Genomic DNA, 18,575 nt, shown 5'->3' with positions numbered 1-18,575 from the left:
GCGGCCGAGTCCGCTATTGGGCAGGTACACAGTGGTGCTAGGTGGACAACCCTGGCTTTGAACTGTCTGACTCCCAAGCTTAGGATCTTCACACCCCAGACGGCTGCCAGGCAGCAGGCGGAGGAGACAGAGAGTTCACGATTCTGAACTAGCTGGGTCAAGATGGTTGCTAATGTTTTCTAAAGAATATTGTAAAGAGCATAGTGCCAAGGGGGTCAGAAGCACAGGTTTTAAAAGGCTATGTAAATGGATGCAGGAAACACTGAATGACAGTTTATACTGTGACTTCTCCAAGGCCATGTTTGCATTGCACACTGGGAATGTAAACTTAGGTCTAGGACAACAGTTTGCGGACATTTTGACTCTGTGCCTTAAATACATTGTTATCCCAGGCTTTCAAGTCAGTAACACTCCGTCCCCCCTGTCCGAAAATATCTTCCCTGGCCCACCACTGAACATCTCCGAGGGAAAAACATCAGAGAAACATCTGTGTTTTGTTCCTCCCCTTTTCCCAAATGCATCCCGGAAATGTGCAGTTTTGTAATGTGCATCACATGACTGATGACCCTGGTGACCTTGGATGGCAGTGACAGTCTACTCTTGTGATCCCTTACCTTCTGAGGGGGCCGTGTCTTTTGAGGTAGCATTGGGGGTGTGAATTGATGAGAAACACCAGACTGACAGCCACTGAATCCATTTGCCTCCATTCTCTCGGAGCTTTGGGCGTTCCCTGAAAGAGGATTGTGTGCTGGTGAACTGGACCGGTCTGGGCTCCTCCCCACTGGCTCAGTAGTGGGAACATCTAAAGACCCAGAGTGTTCCGGCCTGCACTGGAAACAGGGGTCGTAGGGTTCAGCCTGACAACAGCCCCAGGGTCTGGCTTGGTCCTGGCTGAGTTCAGAATTTCTCCAGCAGTCTGTTGCCATGGCTGTGGAGATGAGGTCGGGGCTGGAGCCAGGCATCTGTCTTTGAGCATGGTTGCTGAGCGGACTCCGCAGGGCTGCTGCCGGGCCAAAGTACCTCAGGTTATTGGCACAGGTCGCAATGTCCTGCCCATGTGTGTTGAGTCTGGGGTGCCGGCTCTGAGGCAGGGCAGGAGGGAGATGCTGGTTTTGCTGCTGGAGAGGATCGTGCGGATGGACAGAAGGACACTGAGCCTGAGCGTGATGCAGGTGGGTGGGGTGGGGTGAATTTTCCTGGGCTGGCTGGCTTTTTAAGATTGCTGCAAAATCACTATGGCTGCCCCTGCTATTCCCTCGGCGGTGACGTGGTTTGCTTCGATATCGGCTCTTGCTGCTTGAGGTGGACATCTTGGGGCTTCCAGACAGAGGCGATGCAGTGGGACCTGCTTCTGTACTCGGGATGCCTTCAGATCGCAACAGGTCTGGCCTGGGAAGGAGAGCAGATTTGTTTCAAACGCATCAAGCCATGTTTAACAATGGGGGAGAGTACGCCGGGCTTCACACACTTTTGGATTATAAGTCTGCAGTGCTGGGATCAAATCCAGTGATGGGTCCCTGCTAGGCAAGCCCACTACATCTCAGCTACACCTGCGGCCCTGCACCCTCTGCTGGCACTGTGTGTATGTTTGCTTGAGACAGTGTCTTACTCTGTAGCCCAAACCAGCCTCAAACTCTTGCCAGTCTTCCTGCTCCAGCCTCCTGAGCACCGGAACTACGAGAGTGAGCCACCTTCCTGGCTCCACACACCCTTTCAGTCAGCATTCACGGACACATGGATTTTATCCAGTGGAGACAGCAGATATACACAACAGGGCAGGTTAAGGTACAGGACAGCACTGCGTAAAGCAGCAGAAAGTGGGAAACAGTCTAAAGATCTATTCACAGTGATTTCTTTTTAAATTTAAATTTATTTGAATTATTATTGTGGGGAGTATGTATGGCGCGCACGCGCGCATGTGTGTGTGTGTGTGTGTGTGTGTGTGTGTGTGTGTGTGTGTGTTCCACAGTGCATGCATAAAGGCCAGAGAAAACTTTGGGGGTTGCTGGTTCTCTCCTTCTACCATGGACTCTGGGGACTGAACTCAGGTCATCAGGTTTCTGTATTTTTACCAGGTGAGCTGTCTTACCAGTAGCTTTTATTGCTCTGGATTCTGCGTCACTAACTTACACACTCATTCTTTACAGTTCTGTTCCACAGGTCCTCACTGTTTTCCCTGTGATCCTGGCTGTCAGCTTGGTACCTTGCAGCAAGGTATGGGCATGGGCTAATGATATACCTGGGCATGCTGCTCAGCACAACGAAAAGGGATAGGGTACCACAGAACAAACATCAGGCTCAATAGGCAAGATCTAAGGGGTTCAGTGAGTTTGGCCTAGACATGGTCTCCTGGAAGGATGAGACTATATTTTATCCATCCTTGTATATGACAAGAATGACTCCTAGCAAAGAGTCTTATTTACAACAAGTACTCAATAAATCCTAAAGGCAAGCAGGAAAGGAGGGAACAGAGAGGGAAAAAGGACCCAGGAGGTTAGGCAAAGGCAGCAAGAAAAGGCTAGTGAGAAGCGACAGTGGGTTTCTACTTTTTCTTTCCTTTTTGAGACAGGATCCCTAGCCCAAGCTGGCCTGGACCTTCGCTGAGGACATTGTGTGAACCATCCTGCTTCTACCTCCTGAGTACTAGCCATTGCACACTTGTGTTGCTGTGGTGCACATGCTGGGAACTGAATTCAGGGTGTTGTGCATGTCAGAAGAACACTCTACCAACCCGGCTACACCCTCAACCTAACATTCTGCTTTTAATCCTACCAGGAGGAGGCCCTACTCAGCTGTGTTCCAGGACCTACAGGGCTGGCATGAGAGTCCCATACAGCGGGAGCCAGAGCCTGAAAGTAGATCTCAACAAGCTGGGTTCAGGGTCACTTTCTTTCTTGCCAGCCAGCGCTGTGTGTTTGGGACCAGACATGACACAATGTAGGAGGAGGTTTTAGAGCTGCGGGGCCCACACGTCCCTTTTCAAACAGCAGAAATGGCTAACTCTGAGGCAGCCCAATGTGGTGGCGCTGGCTGGAAGAAGGTAGGCAGCAGCCCCCTCTGCATGCTGCCCTAGCCCCTCCCAATTCAGCTGCAGCATCTGACACAGCCCCCTGTAAGCCCCAGAGTGCTGCAGACACTGCTGCTGGTCAGCCTGTGCTGGAGGGAGGACCCGGGGGGAAGACCAGGGGCTTCTCCTGAGAAGCCTTCAGGAGCCCTCTAGGGCTGGGGTAGCATGCACTTTCGTGGTAATAGGCTGTGGGGATCCAAAGGAGAGTTGAGGAGAAACTGTCCCGAGTCAGGCAGTGTGCAAACCCCACAGAGTGACCTTGCTCTACCACTTCACAGCCTGCAGAACTCCTGATGCTGTGTAATGTGCCCATTCCTCACTGTTGTATCAGCAATCCATAAAGGGTTGCCATGTCATCATCAAGCAGAGCTGATTCTTTGACCTGGGGGCTTTTACTCCAGGGCACAGTTCTCTCCCACCTCCGGCTTCTCTTTCACATGGACTCCTGTGGAAAACAGGCTGAGAGGACCTACCAGGAAACTGTGATGGCCAAGAGGGACTCTTAATAGAAGGACTACCTCCATCAGACTTGCCTGTGGGTGTAACTGTGCGGTATTGTTTTAATCGCTAATGTGGGAGAGCCCCGCCTACTGTGGACTGGGCATTCCTAGACACGTGGCCTGGGCTGCCTAAGAAAGGTAGCTGGATGTGAGCCTGCGGGAAAGACAGGAACCAGTCAGTATTCCTCATGGTCTCTGCTTGAGTTCCTTTCTCCAGGTTACTTCTTGAGTTCCTGTCCTGGCTTCCCTGAACTATGGACTGTAACCTGTAAGCTAAAAAACCAAACCAAAGCAAAAACACCAAAAACAAAAAACAAAAAACACTCTTTCCTCCCCGAGTTGGTTTTGGTCAATGTTCTATTATAGCAACAAAAGCAAATGGAGCCCAACACCCTTCTCGTTCTTGACTAACTGGTGATCTGGAACTGAGAATTCAGATGGAGACTGGTCTCTTTTCCCTCTGACCTCTCCCAAGATCTCTGAATGACTTGGAAATGACTGAACTGTCTAAATGACCTAACACTTCGACCCACGAAGGTGGCTGACATTACAGTGCCAGGCAGGATGCCTGCCTTGGGTCTGGCTCTTGGGCTCACCTACTAGTGGTGGCAAACTCCCAAAGAGTTTTCATGGCCAGCTTAAAAGGAACATCAACTCTTATTTTTAAGTCACATGGTCCTTTGGCTTCCTGGATACAATTGGTCTTAAAACTGTAGGCAGAGAAGAGTTGGGCAGGTGGACTCTGTCCCTAATTAGTATAACAAGACTAAAAAGAGGGTTGTGCTAGCTGCCACTGAAAACAGCTTCTCAGCTATTGAGCAGAAGATGGTGAGGACAGTTGGTAAGTGGAAGCCTGGAATTAGTTCACGATGTAGTCATTAGGGGTTATGACTGTAGTGGCTGCCTACACTGTTTGCACAGCCTTCTAAGAAATTCTTGACCTAGGAAATAAGGCAACAACTGGCAAGAGGGATCTCGTGAAATTAAAAAGTGTCTCCACAGTGAAGGAAACAAGTTAACTGAACGGACAGCCTTCTGAGTAGGATAAAAATAAGGTAACCCAGGCTCAAAGACAAATATGTTCTCTGTCGTATGTGGATCTCAGCTTCAAATATAGACACTTGTATTCATGTGAGAGTAAGCAGGTATGGAGGTCGGGAAACTAGGAAGGGGTCCCTGAGAGTCAGGGGAAGGACTTAGGGGAGAGGAGTAGGAGGGTTACAGAGTACATCTGATATGAGGAGGAAGAATATTAGGGGTAGAAGGGTTTAACCAGGAATGGGGAGCAGAGATATTGGGGGTGGGGAGGAAGAGAGAAAAGAGAGTTGTATGGAGGGTCAACCAAATCTAAGAATGTATGAAAATGCCATAAAAACCCTGCTGCTTTCTAAGTTAATAAACATTTCAAAGTTAAAAATGCATTCTTGGCTTGTAATTTCTACTTTTTTTTTTTCTTCTTACTGCATTTGGTTCAAGTGTTACAAGCCCAGGCTTGGGATATTCTCTCCTTTCTATTAACCTGTCTGGGATGGAGCCAGCTCTCTGGCATGTGAGATTTATAAGGCTCACAGCATTTGGTAATTCTAAAAGGAGTGTCAAGTATTCTGGAATGTTTTCAAGGGTGCTAGGCATTGAACTTGAGGCCTCATGCATGCTAAGCTCATACTCTACAAAGATGTATCTCTATTCTCTAGTACTGTGATTAAACCAATATATAGCAAGTATTATGAAAGGGGAAAGAAGCTGGGTGGTGGCGGCGCATGCCTTTAATCCCGGCACTCTGGAAGCAGAGGCAGGTGGATCTCTGTAAGTTCGAGGTCAGCATGGTCTACAGACTGAGTTCCAGGATGGCTAGGGCTATACCGAGAAACCCTGTCTTGAAAAAACCAATAGCTAGCTAGATGGATGGATGGATGGATAGATAGATAGGGAAAGAATGGTTTCTTAAAAGTTAAATCTTGATTTTGAACACCAGTGCCCTAAAGGTGATGTCACGTTATTCAAACTTCGCAGCTGGATGTGATTACAGATATTTGTTATCTTCCTAGCTACGTAAGAGGTTAACACAGGAGGACATTGAGTTTGAAGCTAGCCTGGGCAACTACCTAACAAAAAAATAAACAGAAGTCATAAAAATTCCATTCAGGTTAGGTATACATAATTATCAATGCCCTGTTTTCAGTTTTGGTGGCGAGTTTTACATTATTAAGAAGAACTAAGAAAATAATGATCAAGTATGCACAGACCACTGTGTCAAAAATCAAGAATTACGATGAACCCAACCCTGTTTCTAAGGGTTCTAAGAATAGAAAGAAATCCCATGTGCTGTAATGATACCATTTACCCATGAGGGTACTGATGTTGCCCTGGCCCAAGTCACACACTTCCTGAGCAGGGCTGAAGTCAACCCAGATCTAACTGTCCCTGCTGTACACTTCTCTTTCCTGTATTCGGTGCTAAGATAGAGTGCCTCAGACAGGAGAAGATGAGGCTCCTAACGTCTGTGCCACGCTCTCTCTTGTCTTCCTACTTGATTTCATCTACAGCTCAGTGTGCTGCTGGTGAGCTAGAGCTGGCCATGCCCAACCCACTCTGAGAAGGCCTTTTCACAGGTGTCCTCGTCTCTCTAGGTGTCGGACGGATGGACACAGCTGTCTCACCGCTTAGTCTGCGCCCCCGCCTTGTGAGGCGTGCCCTTCCGTTTCATAAGTTTCTCCATGGCATTTGGGTGGATTATTGGACGGACAGGGTGTCGTTTGTAGGTCCCAGGATACTTCTTTTCCACTGCTTGCTCTCGCCTGTGGGACAAAGGAAAAATAAAACAAAACACTCCTTGGTTTTGGTAGACAGAGAGGCGGGATGGAGATTGATGGAAGAGAAACACAGACTCTGATCAGAGGTTGCTAACTAGAGCACTGTATTAATCATCCTCTACAGAGCAGGTGGGCACTGGGGATGTGACTCAGTAGTTAAGAGAACTTGCTGTTCTTCCAGAGGTCCTGAGTTCAATTCTTAGCACCCATGTCAGGTAGTTCACAACTCCAGACCCAATGGGGCATAGAACTAAACAGAGTTCTCAACAAACAAACAAACAAAATATGTATGGATGAGAAACATTTTTAAGAAATGTTCAACATCCTTAGACATCAGGGAAATGCAAATATAAACCAGTTTGAAATTTTATTTTACCTTAATTAGAACAGCTAACATTAAAAACACATAAAACAAAAAACAAACAAAAATAACCCCCAAACAAATGACGAGAAATCATCGTGGGAAAGGAGAACACTTATTCACTGATGGTGGAAGTGCAAACTGGTGCAAGCATTGTGGAAATCGGTGTGAAGTTTCCTCAAAAAGCTAGAAACAGGCCCATCACGCGATTCAGCTATCTTACTCTTGGTCATGTACAAGAAACACTCCATATCCTGCTATGGAGATACCCACTTGTCCACGCTCATTGCTGCATTATTCACAATAATCCGGAAACGGAAACATCTTAGATATCCATAAACTGATGAATGGATAATGAAAAGCAGATGCGTTTACACAATGAAATATTATTCAGTTATTAAAAAAGATGAAAAGGGGCAGGAAAGATGGCTGTGCAGTTAAGAGCAGTGGCTCTTCTAGAGATCTGGGTTTGAGTCTCAACACCGCATGGTAGTTCACAACCATCTGTAAGTCGAATGGATCTGATGTCCTCTTCTGTGCCCTCTCTGTCCTCTGTGGGTCCTATATACACATGGCGCACAGACATAGATGCAGGCAAAATAAACCTACAAATCATTTTTAAAAAATAAAATAAAATAGAAAAATCTCAAAATAAAGAAAAATATGAAGTTGGAAGGTAAATGGCTGGAGCTGGAAACGATCATTCTGATGTGGTAGCTGACCTTTCTTTGTGGAAGCTAGCTTTGGAATCTCAGGTAGGTATGTTTCACTTGGAATATCCAAAGTGGTCAGGAAAATACTAAGGGGTGTGGCACTGTGGTGGTGGTGGGGCTCTCAAGGGAGAGGAGCTAGAAAGCCGTGGAATAAAAGCTCAAAGAGGGTGAATGTAACAGGCAGGGTTAAATCGGCGTGGGGAACGGGAGAGCAGGGGAGTGGAGAGGATATGGAAAGGAATAAAGATGTCTATAAACTTCTCAAAACAATTAAATGGAAACCTCCTTACTGCTATAGAAGCTTACACACACACACATACACACACACACACACACACAGACAGAGAGAGAGGGAGAGAGAGAGAGAGAGAGGGAGAGAGAGAGAGAGAGAGAGAGGGAGAGAGAGAGAGAGAGACCCTATAAAGGTTCATCAGTGCTCTTACTAGACCTCACAGGCTAACAAATAAAGAGCTCAGTGTCAGCAATGGATTATTTCTTTTGTAGTTTTGGGCTCCACTGAGCTTCCATAGATCCAAAACTTTACAGGCTATTGCTGGTGCTCTTGGTTACCCTCCAGAATTTGACAGCAAGACCCTAGTGCTGAAGATCTGTAGCTGAATCACAGAGCACACAGATTTTAAGCTGGTATGACCTGGAAGCGTCATCTCTCCTGGCTAGCTTTCCCGGTGCTGGGAGGTACCACATAGGCTCCGAGGAGGAAAACAGTTATCTTACCGGCTGTGAACTCGGATCTACACGAATGACCAGCTGACAAGGTACCTTCACGGGTACAATAGTGACACAGACAGCACAGGCGTTACAACCACTTTCTCATTCGGGCTTAAGTCCCACACCTGGCGTCATTCATTTTCAGGCCAAGCTTCTCCAGCTGGACAGGCCATAGGCCCCAGCGGAGAACCTCCTACTAGTCTGCTAAATGGACATAGTATTAATTGATCCCTAATGACATCTTCTTATACCTGTAGACTCATGCATCTTTCTACCCTCATCTGAGAAGCTTCAATTTTAAGTAGGTGCTGATTAATAAAGAGACCTGCAGCTGGCTGAGGTGCAGAGAATAAGAGGCTGTTGTGGAGTGTTCAGTCCAAAATGAAACATAAGTACTGTGCCCTCTCCTCCCAAAGGCTCAGAGAACACAGGGGAAGAAGGGGTAAGAAAGACTGTAGGAGCCAGAGGCAGTGAACAAAATCAAGAAAACAGTGTCCTCTGGAGACAACAGGACAGTCACACATAGGGATTTAAAGTGGACGAGACAGCATGCACAAGCTCAAACCATATCCTACCAAGGAGACAGGAGTTTGACATGAAGTCCCAGCCTTAAGCTGGGGAGCTACTGGTGATTAATGGCTGCTCAGAGAGAAAGAGCTGGTTGTCTTCAGTGTTGTCCATAAGGGAGCGTGAAGTTAGATGGGTAAGGAAGCGGGAGTGGGTCTGGGAGGAGACGGGTGAGGGCTGAAGATAGTCAAAACTCAGCTTACTGTATGAAATTCTCAAACAACTAATTTGAGAAATACCTTAAGAAGAAAAGAGGTCCCATTCATATTAATAGTGTATAAATTGTAGATAATATGTGTAGAGTAAATTCTCTTTTAAACAGAGAGAGGAGGATGGTCAGTGCAGAATATTTTCATTTGCCTAAACTACCATGGGGTCTGGACCCCTCTGTCCTTTATTGTGTTGGGGAAGAGAAAGATAATGCATGAGTCTGAGCTGAGAACAGTAAAATCGAGTTACTTTAGATTCGGTACCTTCCGTTTGTTTGCTTAAACTTGAGTGGCAGCCGAATCTAAAGTAATTGGACAGAAGGGGTCCAGACCCCATGTTAGTTTTGGCACTACCAAGGATCCTTTGCCTGTCCACTGTAGTGGTACCACATGAGAGCAGGATGGCCAGCTGACTGGCACGCTCGAAGCAGCAAGCGGGCCATCGTGGGGCCGAGCACGTACTTGAGGAGTTCCTTCTCCCGCATTTCCAGCTGCAGCATGATGGCGCTCAGTTCCATGTACAGGTTGTTAGCGCGCTCAAGCTTTCTCTCATAGTGCTCTCGGATATCCAGGGCATGCCTGTCGATGAAGACACATGGAGCAAGACTGAGAACAAGGTCAGCTCGAAGGAAACATGCTCAGTGGCTTACTTCAGAACACCAGCCCGGGGGTCTCTGCTCTAAAATTTTTCTTAACACAATAACTCAGACAAGAAGGGGTGGGACATGGGAAATCTGAACTGTGTGTCTTATCCCAAGGGCCCTCCAGCCACCTGGAGAGCCAGACAGGCCACAGATACAGCAAGAACACAGTGGACTTTATGTATGTCCATTGCGCACACTGGCACAATCAGTACCACATGGCATATTCATACGTTAATGGAAAGGATTTAAAGTTAACACCAAGATCACATGCTTATCCACGGCACAGGGCCTATCCGTGCTGGCGTGGTCTGCATGCTTCCCCTCAGGTCCAAATGCAAACCATCACCCAGAGGATGACGGTGCTGAAGGAGGTGGAGGGTATGAGAGGGAGCCCCGTCGTTTCTCCACCGTGTGAGGACACATGGGGGTGCCACAGCATGACAGGCGTCTACACCAGACACTGAATTTGCTGGTGCTTTAATTTTGAACTACTCCACCTCTGGAGCCACAAGCACTACACTTCTTCCATTTCTAAATTGCTAAAGCTAAGGCATTCTTGTCATAGAAGCCCAGCTGCCTAATGCAGCGGTTATCTTGAGGCTGGGAACTGGAGCTTAGAAACTCCCGGCCTCCGCGGGCACTGAGGACAGCAGAAGTGCTCTAAGAATCTCTGTTGTGGAGGGACATAAGGGAGGGAACCCGCCAGAGGAGACTGTAGAAGTTATACATGAAGGGAACCGTGTGCGCGTGTGTCCACATGCCAAGGTGTACACATGGAGGGAGGAGGACAACCTGAGGAGTTGTTCCTCACCTCACACTGAGCTGGAGGCTCTCTGTTTGCCTCTGCACTGCGCACCCCAGGCTGGCTGGCACACAAGCTTCCCGTCCTGCGCTAGGAGCTCACGGATCACACACAGCTGCGGTGCTCCACTTTCTACGGGTTCTGGCAACTCAAATTCAGGTCTCCACCCACCTGTGGCAGGGCCTTTACTGCACCATCTCCCTAACCACCATCTCTCTAACTTTTTATTGCTCAGATGTTATTTTTTAACTGACAGGAAAGCTGAACATGTGTACCAAGTGATATTTTGATACATGTGTTTGTTGTATAGTGCTCAGATCTGGGGCTGGAGAGATGGTGCAGCAGCTAAATGCATGTACTGCTCTTCCGGAGAACCGGACTTCAGTTTCCGGCACCCAGTCAGGTGGCTTACAACCACCTGTAATCCCAGCTCCACACCTGGAGCTGATGCCCCTGGCTTCTGTGGGCATCTGCATACGTATACTTGAGAGACCAAAGAGTTAAAAATTAGTTTTTTGAGCTACTGGATTAAAGCACAAGCCTGAACCAAGGCCAGACAGGTGGAGACGTGTCCAGCCACCTCGGGGAGGAACCAGCCTTGCTGTATTCTTTCCTGCCCACTAGAGATACAGATGCTAGGAAACTGGTTCTCTCCCCTAGGAGAGCCAAACAAGGGAAGCCAGACAGTTAATGGTTTGGGGGCCTTCCTACAGCCGATCAGTTAAAAATGCAACATCCCCTTTTGTGTTTCAACCAATAGATGCTTGCCAGGCAGGAATTCCCCCACTTTGGGCACACTGGGAGGGACTGGGATCTTTAAATTATCCACCTACCCTGAGATCAGGGCTCTCTACTCTCAACCAGTGCTTTGGTGAAGATGTGAGCCCAAGCTCTACGTTGTAATAAAAAGATCCTCATGTGCTTTGCAACGGACTCGACTCCTGGCAGTCTTTTAGGGGTCTCACAAATCGGGTTCAACATGCTCATACTCACACAGATTCATAAACATCATTTAAAATAATAACTTAATAAAAAAAATCAGGGTAACCATGATCCAACAACGATAATTTCTTTATGTTGGAAACATTCCAAACACCTTCTTCTAGCTTTTTTAATTAAAAAGAAAAAAAAACAGGAAATCCCAAAGTTAGTGGTGGCTCAGGCCTACAATCCCTCTACCCCGGAGGCAGAGGAAAGCAGATCTCTGTGGTTTCTAGATCACCATGATCTACACAGTAAGATCCAAGCAAGCAAGGACCACATAGTGAGATCTTGGCTCAAGCAAGCAAGCATCCCTGAATGAGGGAGCAAGTGAGTTGAGCAATCAGTTCCCTGTCACTACCTGTCGCCACCCTAAAGTGCACAAGAAACGGAGAACTTTCTTCTAATTATAACAGCATCCCTTAGTCAGCGCCTCCCAGCCCGTCCCACCCTGGCCGCCTACAGTCAGCACCATTCTGGTCTCTGCTTCTTTGAGGCGGGCTTTTCCAGACTCCCCAGGAGGGCTAACTCGGAGCAATGGAAAGTGAGGGGGAAAGATGCTGGAGGTGAAGCGGCTGTTCACCATGTTTCTGCTCATTTCTAGGGTGAAAGAGGGCGGGGTGAGAAGAGGGCGGGGCGACGAGAGGGGCCGCGTCAGCTGACCTGAGCTCTTCCCTGCGCCGGCGAATCAGTTCTTCATCTAATCGGTGTATACAGGTCCCTTCACTTTTGATTTTCTCGAAGTGTTTTTTCACTTCTTCTCTCCATTCGGCCTGAGTGAGGAAAGTTTAATTTTGTGAATGCTATAGTTTCCTTCCCTGATGTGTCCATGCGATCCCGTACAAGCCATTTCCCTCTGTGCCTCTGCATGCTTTCGCAAACTTCCAACACGAGATCCTTCAAAGACAAGACATCCCCCCCCCCCCCAACCCGACGCTGAAACTTCAAGCCCCGCCCTCTGTCCCGAACACAGCGCCTTCTCTTTTCCAGTTTCCCCCGCAGCAGTGGCCACTAGAAACAGCACAGGGCACAGGGAGCGCCCCTTCTGGGACAAAAGTGCTCAACCGCAGTCAAGGGAGTGCGGAGGCAGAAAGCCCTGCCGGCTGCGGTCCACGTGTCTAGTTGATTCCCAGTTATCTTCATTCACATCTGCTGCGACATGGGCAGCGCTTGGGCCAAAAGCCCGAGAGAAGACCCGGAACAGATCATCCTAGAGAAAGCGCGCACATGGCAGAACACTGCACAGGAATATGGACTGAAAGGGCGAGAGGGCGAGGAGGAGTCTAATACCCGGAGGACGCAGGTCAACTGAAGCTCTCTCCACTTTATACCCAGTGAACTCTTAAACATACATTTTTGGTTTACGGTGAAGTGAGGTATTGCTGATTGTTTGGTTTCTTTGTGTAGCCCTGGCTGTCCTGGAACTCATTCTGTAGACCAGCTGGCCTCGAACTCACAGAGGTCCTTCCGCCTCTGCCTCCAGAACGCAGGAATCAAAGGCATGCTCGGGACAGTTTGTCTGTGCAGTTTTTTTAAAAATTATTTTTCTTAAATTCACTTAGAAATCAAGAAAGGTGCTGAATTTCACATTGGGGTCAGCAATAGGTCAACCACACAATGGCAGAAGTTGGGGTAAAGAATTTTAGGCAGAAGCATTTTAGGGAGGATGCCAGACAGGGGTGGCACACCCCTTTAATCTAAGCAGAGGCAGAGGCAGAGGCAGGCAGATCTTTGTGAGTTCCAAGCCTGCCTGGTCCAGGGCAAGTTCCAGGAGAGCAAGGGCTTTCACAGGGAAACCAGGTCTGGAAACGCTTCCCCCAAAAAGAATTTTAAGGAGGAGACCCAGAGTAGCTATGACACCACCTATCTGCCACAAGCTCACAGAGGAAGGACACTGCCCTCCCGTGAGACACAACTTCCTGGTCAACTTCAGAGGCTGACAAACCTCTGCTGGGTCGATAGGACGCATCAACAAGAGCTCCGCTCAGCGGTTTTCTTGAGCCTAACCACCGCAGGGGCCTAACAGGGCAACCTGCAGCGCGTGCTGGCTGTGTAACGGAGTGTCTCTAATAGTGTGCACTGTCCTGGCGCTGTTCCCTCACCTTGGGACACAGCCTCACAGAGGAACCGCTGGATCATTTCAGCCCCTGATTTCTGAGGAGGTGCCGAGCTGCTTTCTATAGCGTCGTACAAGTCCCGCTCCCACCAACGGCCTGGCAGGCCCCGAGTCCTCACATCACCACCAACACTTGTCTTTACTGCTCCTGCTGACGGCGTCCGTCCCATTTCTCAGTATCCGCCCGAAGGAATTGAAATGGAGATCTCGAGAAGAGGTTAGCACCCCAGCTCACGTCGGCGCTCCTGACTGGCAGCTGGGATCAGGCGCTAACGAGGGTGGACAGTCGATGCCAAGGGCATCTTGTTGGTAGGTGACAGGGAGCAAGGTCACAGATATAAAAGACTGCTCCAGTTAGAGCAAAACCATGTGAGTTGGAACACCCGGTTATTCCCCGTGGAGGAGAATGATGACAAAAAAGATCAGCATCCATCTTATTAATCTGGAGAGCTTTTCAGATAAAACATCCAGACTCTAACAACCCAACTCAGGCTGAGTGTTTCTAAGCTTCCTGGCAAGTAAAAATAGCGTGTTACAAGCAAACAGTGGACAGGACACCTGTGGTCCTGTTCTCCACTTGACCTTCACCGGGACTCCTTAAGTATTGTTTAGGTGAGTAGATTGGGGTCACACAGCATTAAGACATAGAGTCAGGATAGGGTTTAAAGTGGCCAGTTCATAAAAACTTCATTATCATTAGCTGAAGATGGTCTCAATTTCAGACCTGGAAACATATCAGTTTACAAACAGGTGAAAAATTATTGCAACTAGTTGGCATAGCAGACCAGAGGGTATTTAAGGAGAAATGAGGTTTTGTGTTGGGAGGAAAACATGGAGGAATTAGTGAACAGAATAGACACTGCTATGCTCTGGACGTCTGTGTCCTCGTGCCCTGAGACCCCCAAGGGAAAGGGGTGAGGTGGCACTTGTGGAGGTGATAGGCCAGGAGGGTATCCATGTTTTAGGGTGGCCAAGCATCCTCGGGATGCTGGGGCTGGCCTGCCCTTCACCATGAAGGACACAGAGGAGAGCGTCTCCTGTAAAGCAGGACTCATGTCCTTCCCATGCCCGGATCTGCAGGGAGCCTGGGCTTGTCTTGGACTTCACAGCCTCAGAACCCTGAGGAATAAATTTCTGTTGTTGACACACTACCCGTGGATAGTAATTTAACCTGGCAGCCCATGTTAAAGCAGATGCCCGATTCGCTCTTCTCTCCTCCCGCGCCCTCATCGTTCCTCTCCTGGCTCCAGAAGAACCTCTGCAGGTCAGCACTCGCCTCATTGTGATTATTGACTCCACAATGACAGTGCGTTGGCATAGTGGGGGAATGATGGAGGAACTCAGTTGCTCTGCACAGTGCTTTGCATATGATAGCACTGAAGGAAAATCTTAGAATTAGACATTTTCCAAATATACATTGTTAAATTGACTCTCTTGATGGCTTTTGACATATCGCTTTTACCAAAATTTGCTTTTCAAAGTTGTGGTAATAGATAGTTTTCTAGTAAAGGAAGCAAAGCTGCATGCAACCATACCCTACATTTGAAAAATTTCCCAGAGAGCACTTGCTGCTACTCTTGTTTCACAAAAGGATAACATCGTGTGTGTGTGTGTGTGTGTGCATCTGAGTATGTGCACAGGTGGGCAGAAGTGCATGGAAAGCAGAAGAGGACATCAGATCCCCAGGAGCTGAAGTTATAGGTGGTTGTAAGCCACCTAATATATGTGCTGGGACCTGAACTCAGGTCCTCTGGAAGAGCAGCAAGTGCTCTTAGCTGCTAAGCCATCTCTCCAGCTCCAGAACTTCAGCTTTTAAATTAAGATCTTTAATCGACTTTGAGTTGATTTTTGTCTATGGTGAGTATAGTGAGAATTTTGTAATTTTTTTAAATACAGAAATTTTATGGAAAATATATTTTCATTTTAATGCCAGGCATGGGGATGAGAGGCTGCTTCACAGCAGGTGACTATGATTTGCCTCATGCACTATCAGAGGCATAGTTTTGCCAGCTTCAGATAGTTTCTTCCAGTGTGTGATGTTTGGAATTCTGGGAACTATGTGGAGGAGAAATAAATGCTAGGGGTCCAAGAGGTGAGGTTTCTGTTGTTGGCTAGTTGGTGGTTAGTTGCTGTTTGTCAAGTAATCATGTACAAAGAAATGAGAAGAAGAAATTACATGTCCTGACTGTGAAGCTCAAACTTGCCCCGAGGAACTCGATGCCCCTAGTCAGCAGGAAGTAGTCTAACGATAACAATACTCCCCTTTCCCTCTGTCCTTCTTTCTCTTCTACCTGGTGTTGGGGGGTTGGAAGGCTGATATAAGGGTAGGTAAGGGTGGAAGAGGGTAAGGAACCCACAAAGCAGTAAAGTCCAGTTACAGAGGAGAGATGTGGATCTAACCTCATTCTTTCGAAGATGGACATCCAGCTTTGCCAGAACCATTTGTTGACTAGATTTTCCTCCCAGTGTATGGTCTTGATGCATTTGTCAAAAATTAGGTGGCCAGAGCTGTGGTTTACTTCTGATTCCAGGGGGATCTGTTTCTGTGCCAGTGCCAGCAGGTTCATCACTACGGCTCCCTGGTGTAATCTAAGGTGATACGGCAGTGCTGCCAGCAGCATTCTTTCTGCTTAGGACTCTGTGCTCCGCATGCTCCTTTGTGATTCCATATGAACTTTAGGGTGGTTTTCCTCAGCTCTGTGAAGAACGTCATTCGAATTCTGATGGGAACTGCATTGAATCTGTAGGTTACTTTTGTTAATATGACCATTTTTACTTCAGTATTTCTGCCAATCCAGGACCACGGAAGGCTCATCGTTGTCTAGTGTCTTCTTTAATTTCTATTTTCATTTGTCTTAAAACTTTCATTGCAGAAGCTTTTTCATATACGTAGGAGGTTTATTACTGGGTACTTAGTTCTGGCGGGGGGAGCTACTGCTAATGAGATGTTCTTCCTAATTTCTTTCTCAACAAGTTAACTATTATTTGTATTTATAAAAGCTGCTGGTTTTTTTTTTTTTTTTTTTTTTTTTGCTGCTGGGTTTTATATGTTGATATAGTTCACAACTTTATTGAATGTGTTTATTAAATCTAAGAGCTTTCTGGCAGAGTCTGCAGGATCTTTTAAGTGTAGAATCATGTCTGTAAATAGGGATAATTTCATTCAACTTTTAAACTTTAAACTTAGAAATTTCTTTTGTCTTGTTGTTTTAACTAATACTTTGAATAAGTAACAATAACACTGAATAATAAAAGATGGTGAGCACTTTTGTTTTATTTCAGGTTTTAGAGGAAATGTTTTCTGCTTTTCCCCATTTAGTATAATGTAGGCTCCCACTTTGTCATATCTAGTCTTTATTGCTTCAAAGTATGTTTTGTCTGATGCTAACTTCCTTCTCCAGGACTTAAAAAACACATCCACCCATCCATCCATTCAGTGTGTGCATGTGTATATGTGTATGTGTGTATCAGAGGACAACTTATAGGAGCCAGTTCTCTCTACCACGTGGGCTGCAGGGATAGAACTCAGTCACTAAGCTTGGCAGGAAGAATCATAATTCACTGAGCCATCCCACCAGCCCTTCTCTAGAACTTTTGCCATGAAAGCATGCTGAACTTTGTCAAATGTCTTTTACACAGCAACAGAAGTGACCATGTGATTGTTGTTCTTAACATCACCTTTACAGGGTCTATGTATGTGTATGGTTCAGAAAGCTTGTCCTGGAATCATGAGACTTGAATTCGGATCACAGAACCTGCATAACAGGTTAGATAGTCCCATGAATGCCAGCAGCGCCGCCTCTGAGGTTTTTTTTTAAAAAGATTTATTTATTTATTTATTTATTTATTTATTTATTTATTATGTATACAATGTTCTGCCTGCATATATGTCTATACACCAGAACAGGGCACCAGATCTCATTATAGATGGTTGTGAGCCACCATGTGGGAGCTGGGAATTGAAGTCAGGACCTCTGGAAAACCGGCCAGTGCTTTTAAACTCTGAACCCTCTCTCTAGCCCGAGGTTCGTCTTCTTATTTTCATTTATTCTCTTATTCTGTCATGGGTGAGATAGAATCTGGAAGCAGTTTAATTTGTGTTTCCATGGTGGCGGAGGATGTTGAGCACTGTTTCCAAGTGTTTACTTGCCACTTACAGTTCTTTTGAGAACTGTTTATTCATTCTGTTATCTCCTTACTGACTATTTTGGTGGTTACTTTTTGTAGTTATTTGCTTTTCTGGATATTTATCTCCCGTCTGATGTGGAGTTGGTAATATCTCTTCACTGTGGTTACTTTCCTTTGGCTGTGCAGAAACTTTTGAATTTTACACTCTCCCATGTCAGTCCTAGGGTTATTTCCTATGCCATTGCAATCTTTTTTCAGAAAGTCTTTGCTTATTTTTACGTCTTCAAGTATTTTCCTTATGTCTTTTTCTCTGGTGCTCTCAAGGTTTCTGGTTTAGCATTATGGTTTTTGATCCATTTTTGTGCAGGGTGTGTGTATGAGAGAAAGATGCATTTTCATTGTCTATAGGTGGACCTCTAGTTTCCTCAGCACCATTTTTCAGAGAGGCTGTATTTGTTCCACTGTATGCGTTTAGCCTCTGTTGAGAATCAGGTGTCTGGGCTGTCTATTCTGCTGTTTACTTATCTGTTCCTATGCAGTACCACGCTGTTTTTCTGCAGCACTGAGATCAGGTGTGAAGATACTTCCAGCATTACTCCTCAGGCTCAGGATCACTTTGAACTCTTTGATTTTTGTGCTTCCTTATAGTTTAAAATTTTTTTTTAAGTTCTGTAGACAATGCAATTGGTATTTTGATGGGGAATTTGTGGATCCGTTTTAGAAATCTAGTTGTCTTTGTTAGGGGTGTCTATTTGCTCTGATGACCAAAAGCAATCAGGGAGGAAAGGGTTTATTTGGCTTACACTTTCACATTGTAGTCCTTCATGAAGAAAGTCAGGACAGGAACTCAAACAGGGCAGGAACCTGGTGGCCAGAGCTAATGCAGAGGCCATGGAGGAGTGCAGCTTTCCGGCTTGCTTTGCATGCGTGCTCAGCCTGCTTTCT

General features: G+C 46.6%; 1 protein-coding gene across 7 annotated transcripts in view; it reads right to left on the bottom strand.

Annotated features, from left to right (window-relative positions):
* The window catches only part of Map3k13 (mitogen-activated protein kinase kinase kinase 13), a 147,659-nt gene that overhangs the window by 10,347 nt on the left and 118,737 nt on the right, over positions 1 to 18,575 (bottom strand). For all 7 annotated transcript variants that reach the window (XM_060370131.1, XM_060370128.1, XM_060370130.1 and 4 more), the window contains 4 exons: positions 12,050 to 12,159; positions 9,422 to 9,538; positions 6,228 to 6,365; positions 615 to 1,389 (listed from right to left, as the gene is read on the bottom strand). In XM_060370131.1, the coding sequence (XP_060226114.1) occupies positions 615 to 1,389; positions 6,228 to 6,365; positions 9,422 to 9,538; positions 12,050 to 12,159 (1,140 nt within the window). The remainder of the gene's footprint in view (positions 1 to 614; positions 1,390 to 6,227; positions 6,366 to 9,421; positions 9,539 to 12,049; positions 12,160 to 18,575) is intronic.

This window comes from Meriones unguiculatus, chromosome 17, assembly GCF_030254825.1.
Source record: "Meriones unguiculatus strain TT.TT164.6M chromosome 17, Bangor_MerUng_6.1, whole genome shotgun sequence".
In the NCBI taxonomy this organism is placed as follows: Eukaryota; Metazoa; Chordata; class Mammalia; order Rodentia; family Muridae; genus Meriones; species Meriones unguiculatus.
Note: the sequence above shows the minus strand (reverse complement) of the source record. Positions and strands in the feature narration are given on the sequence as shown.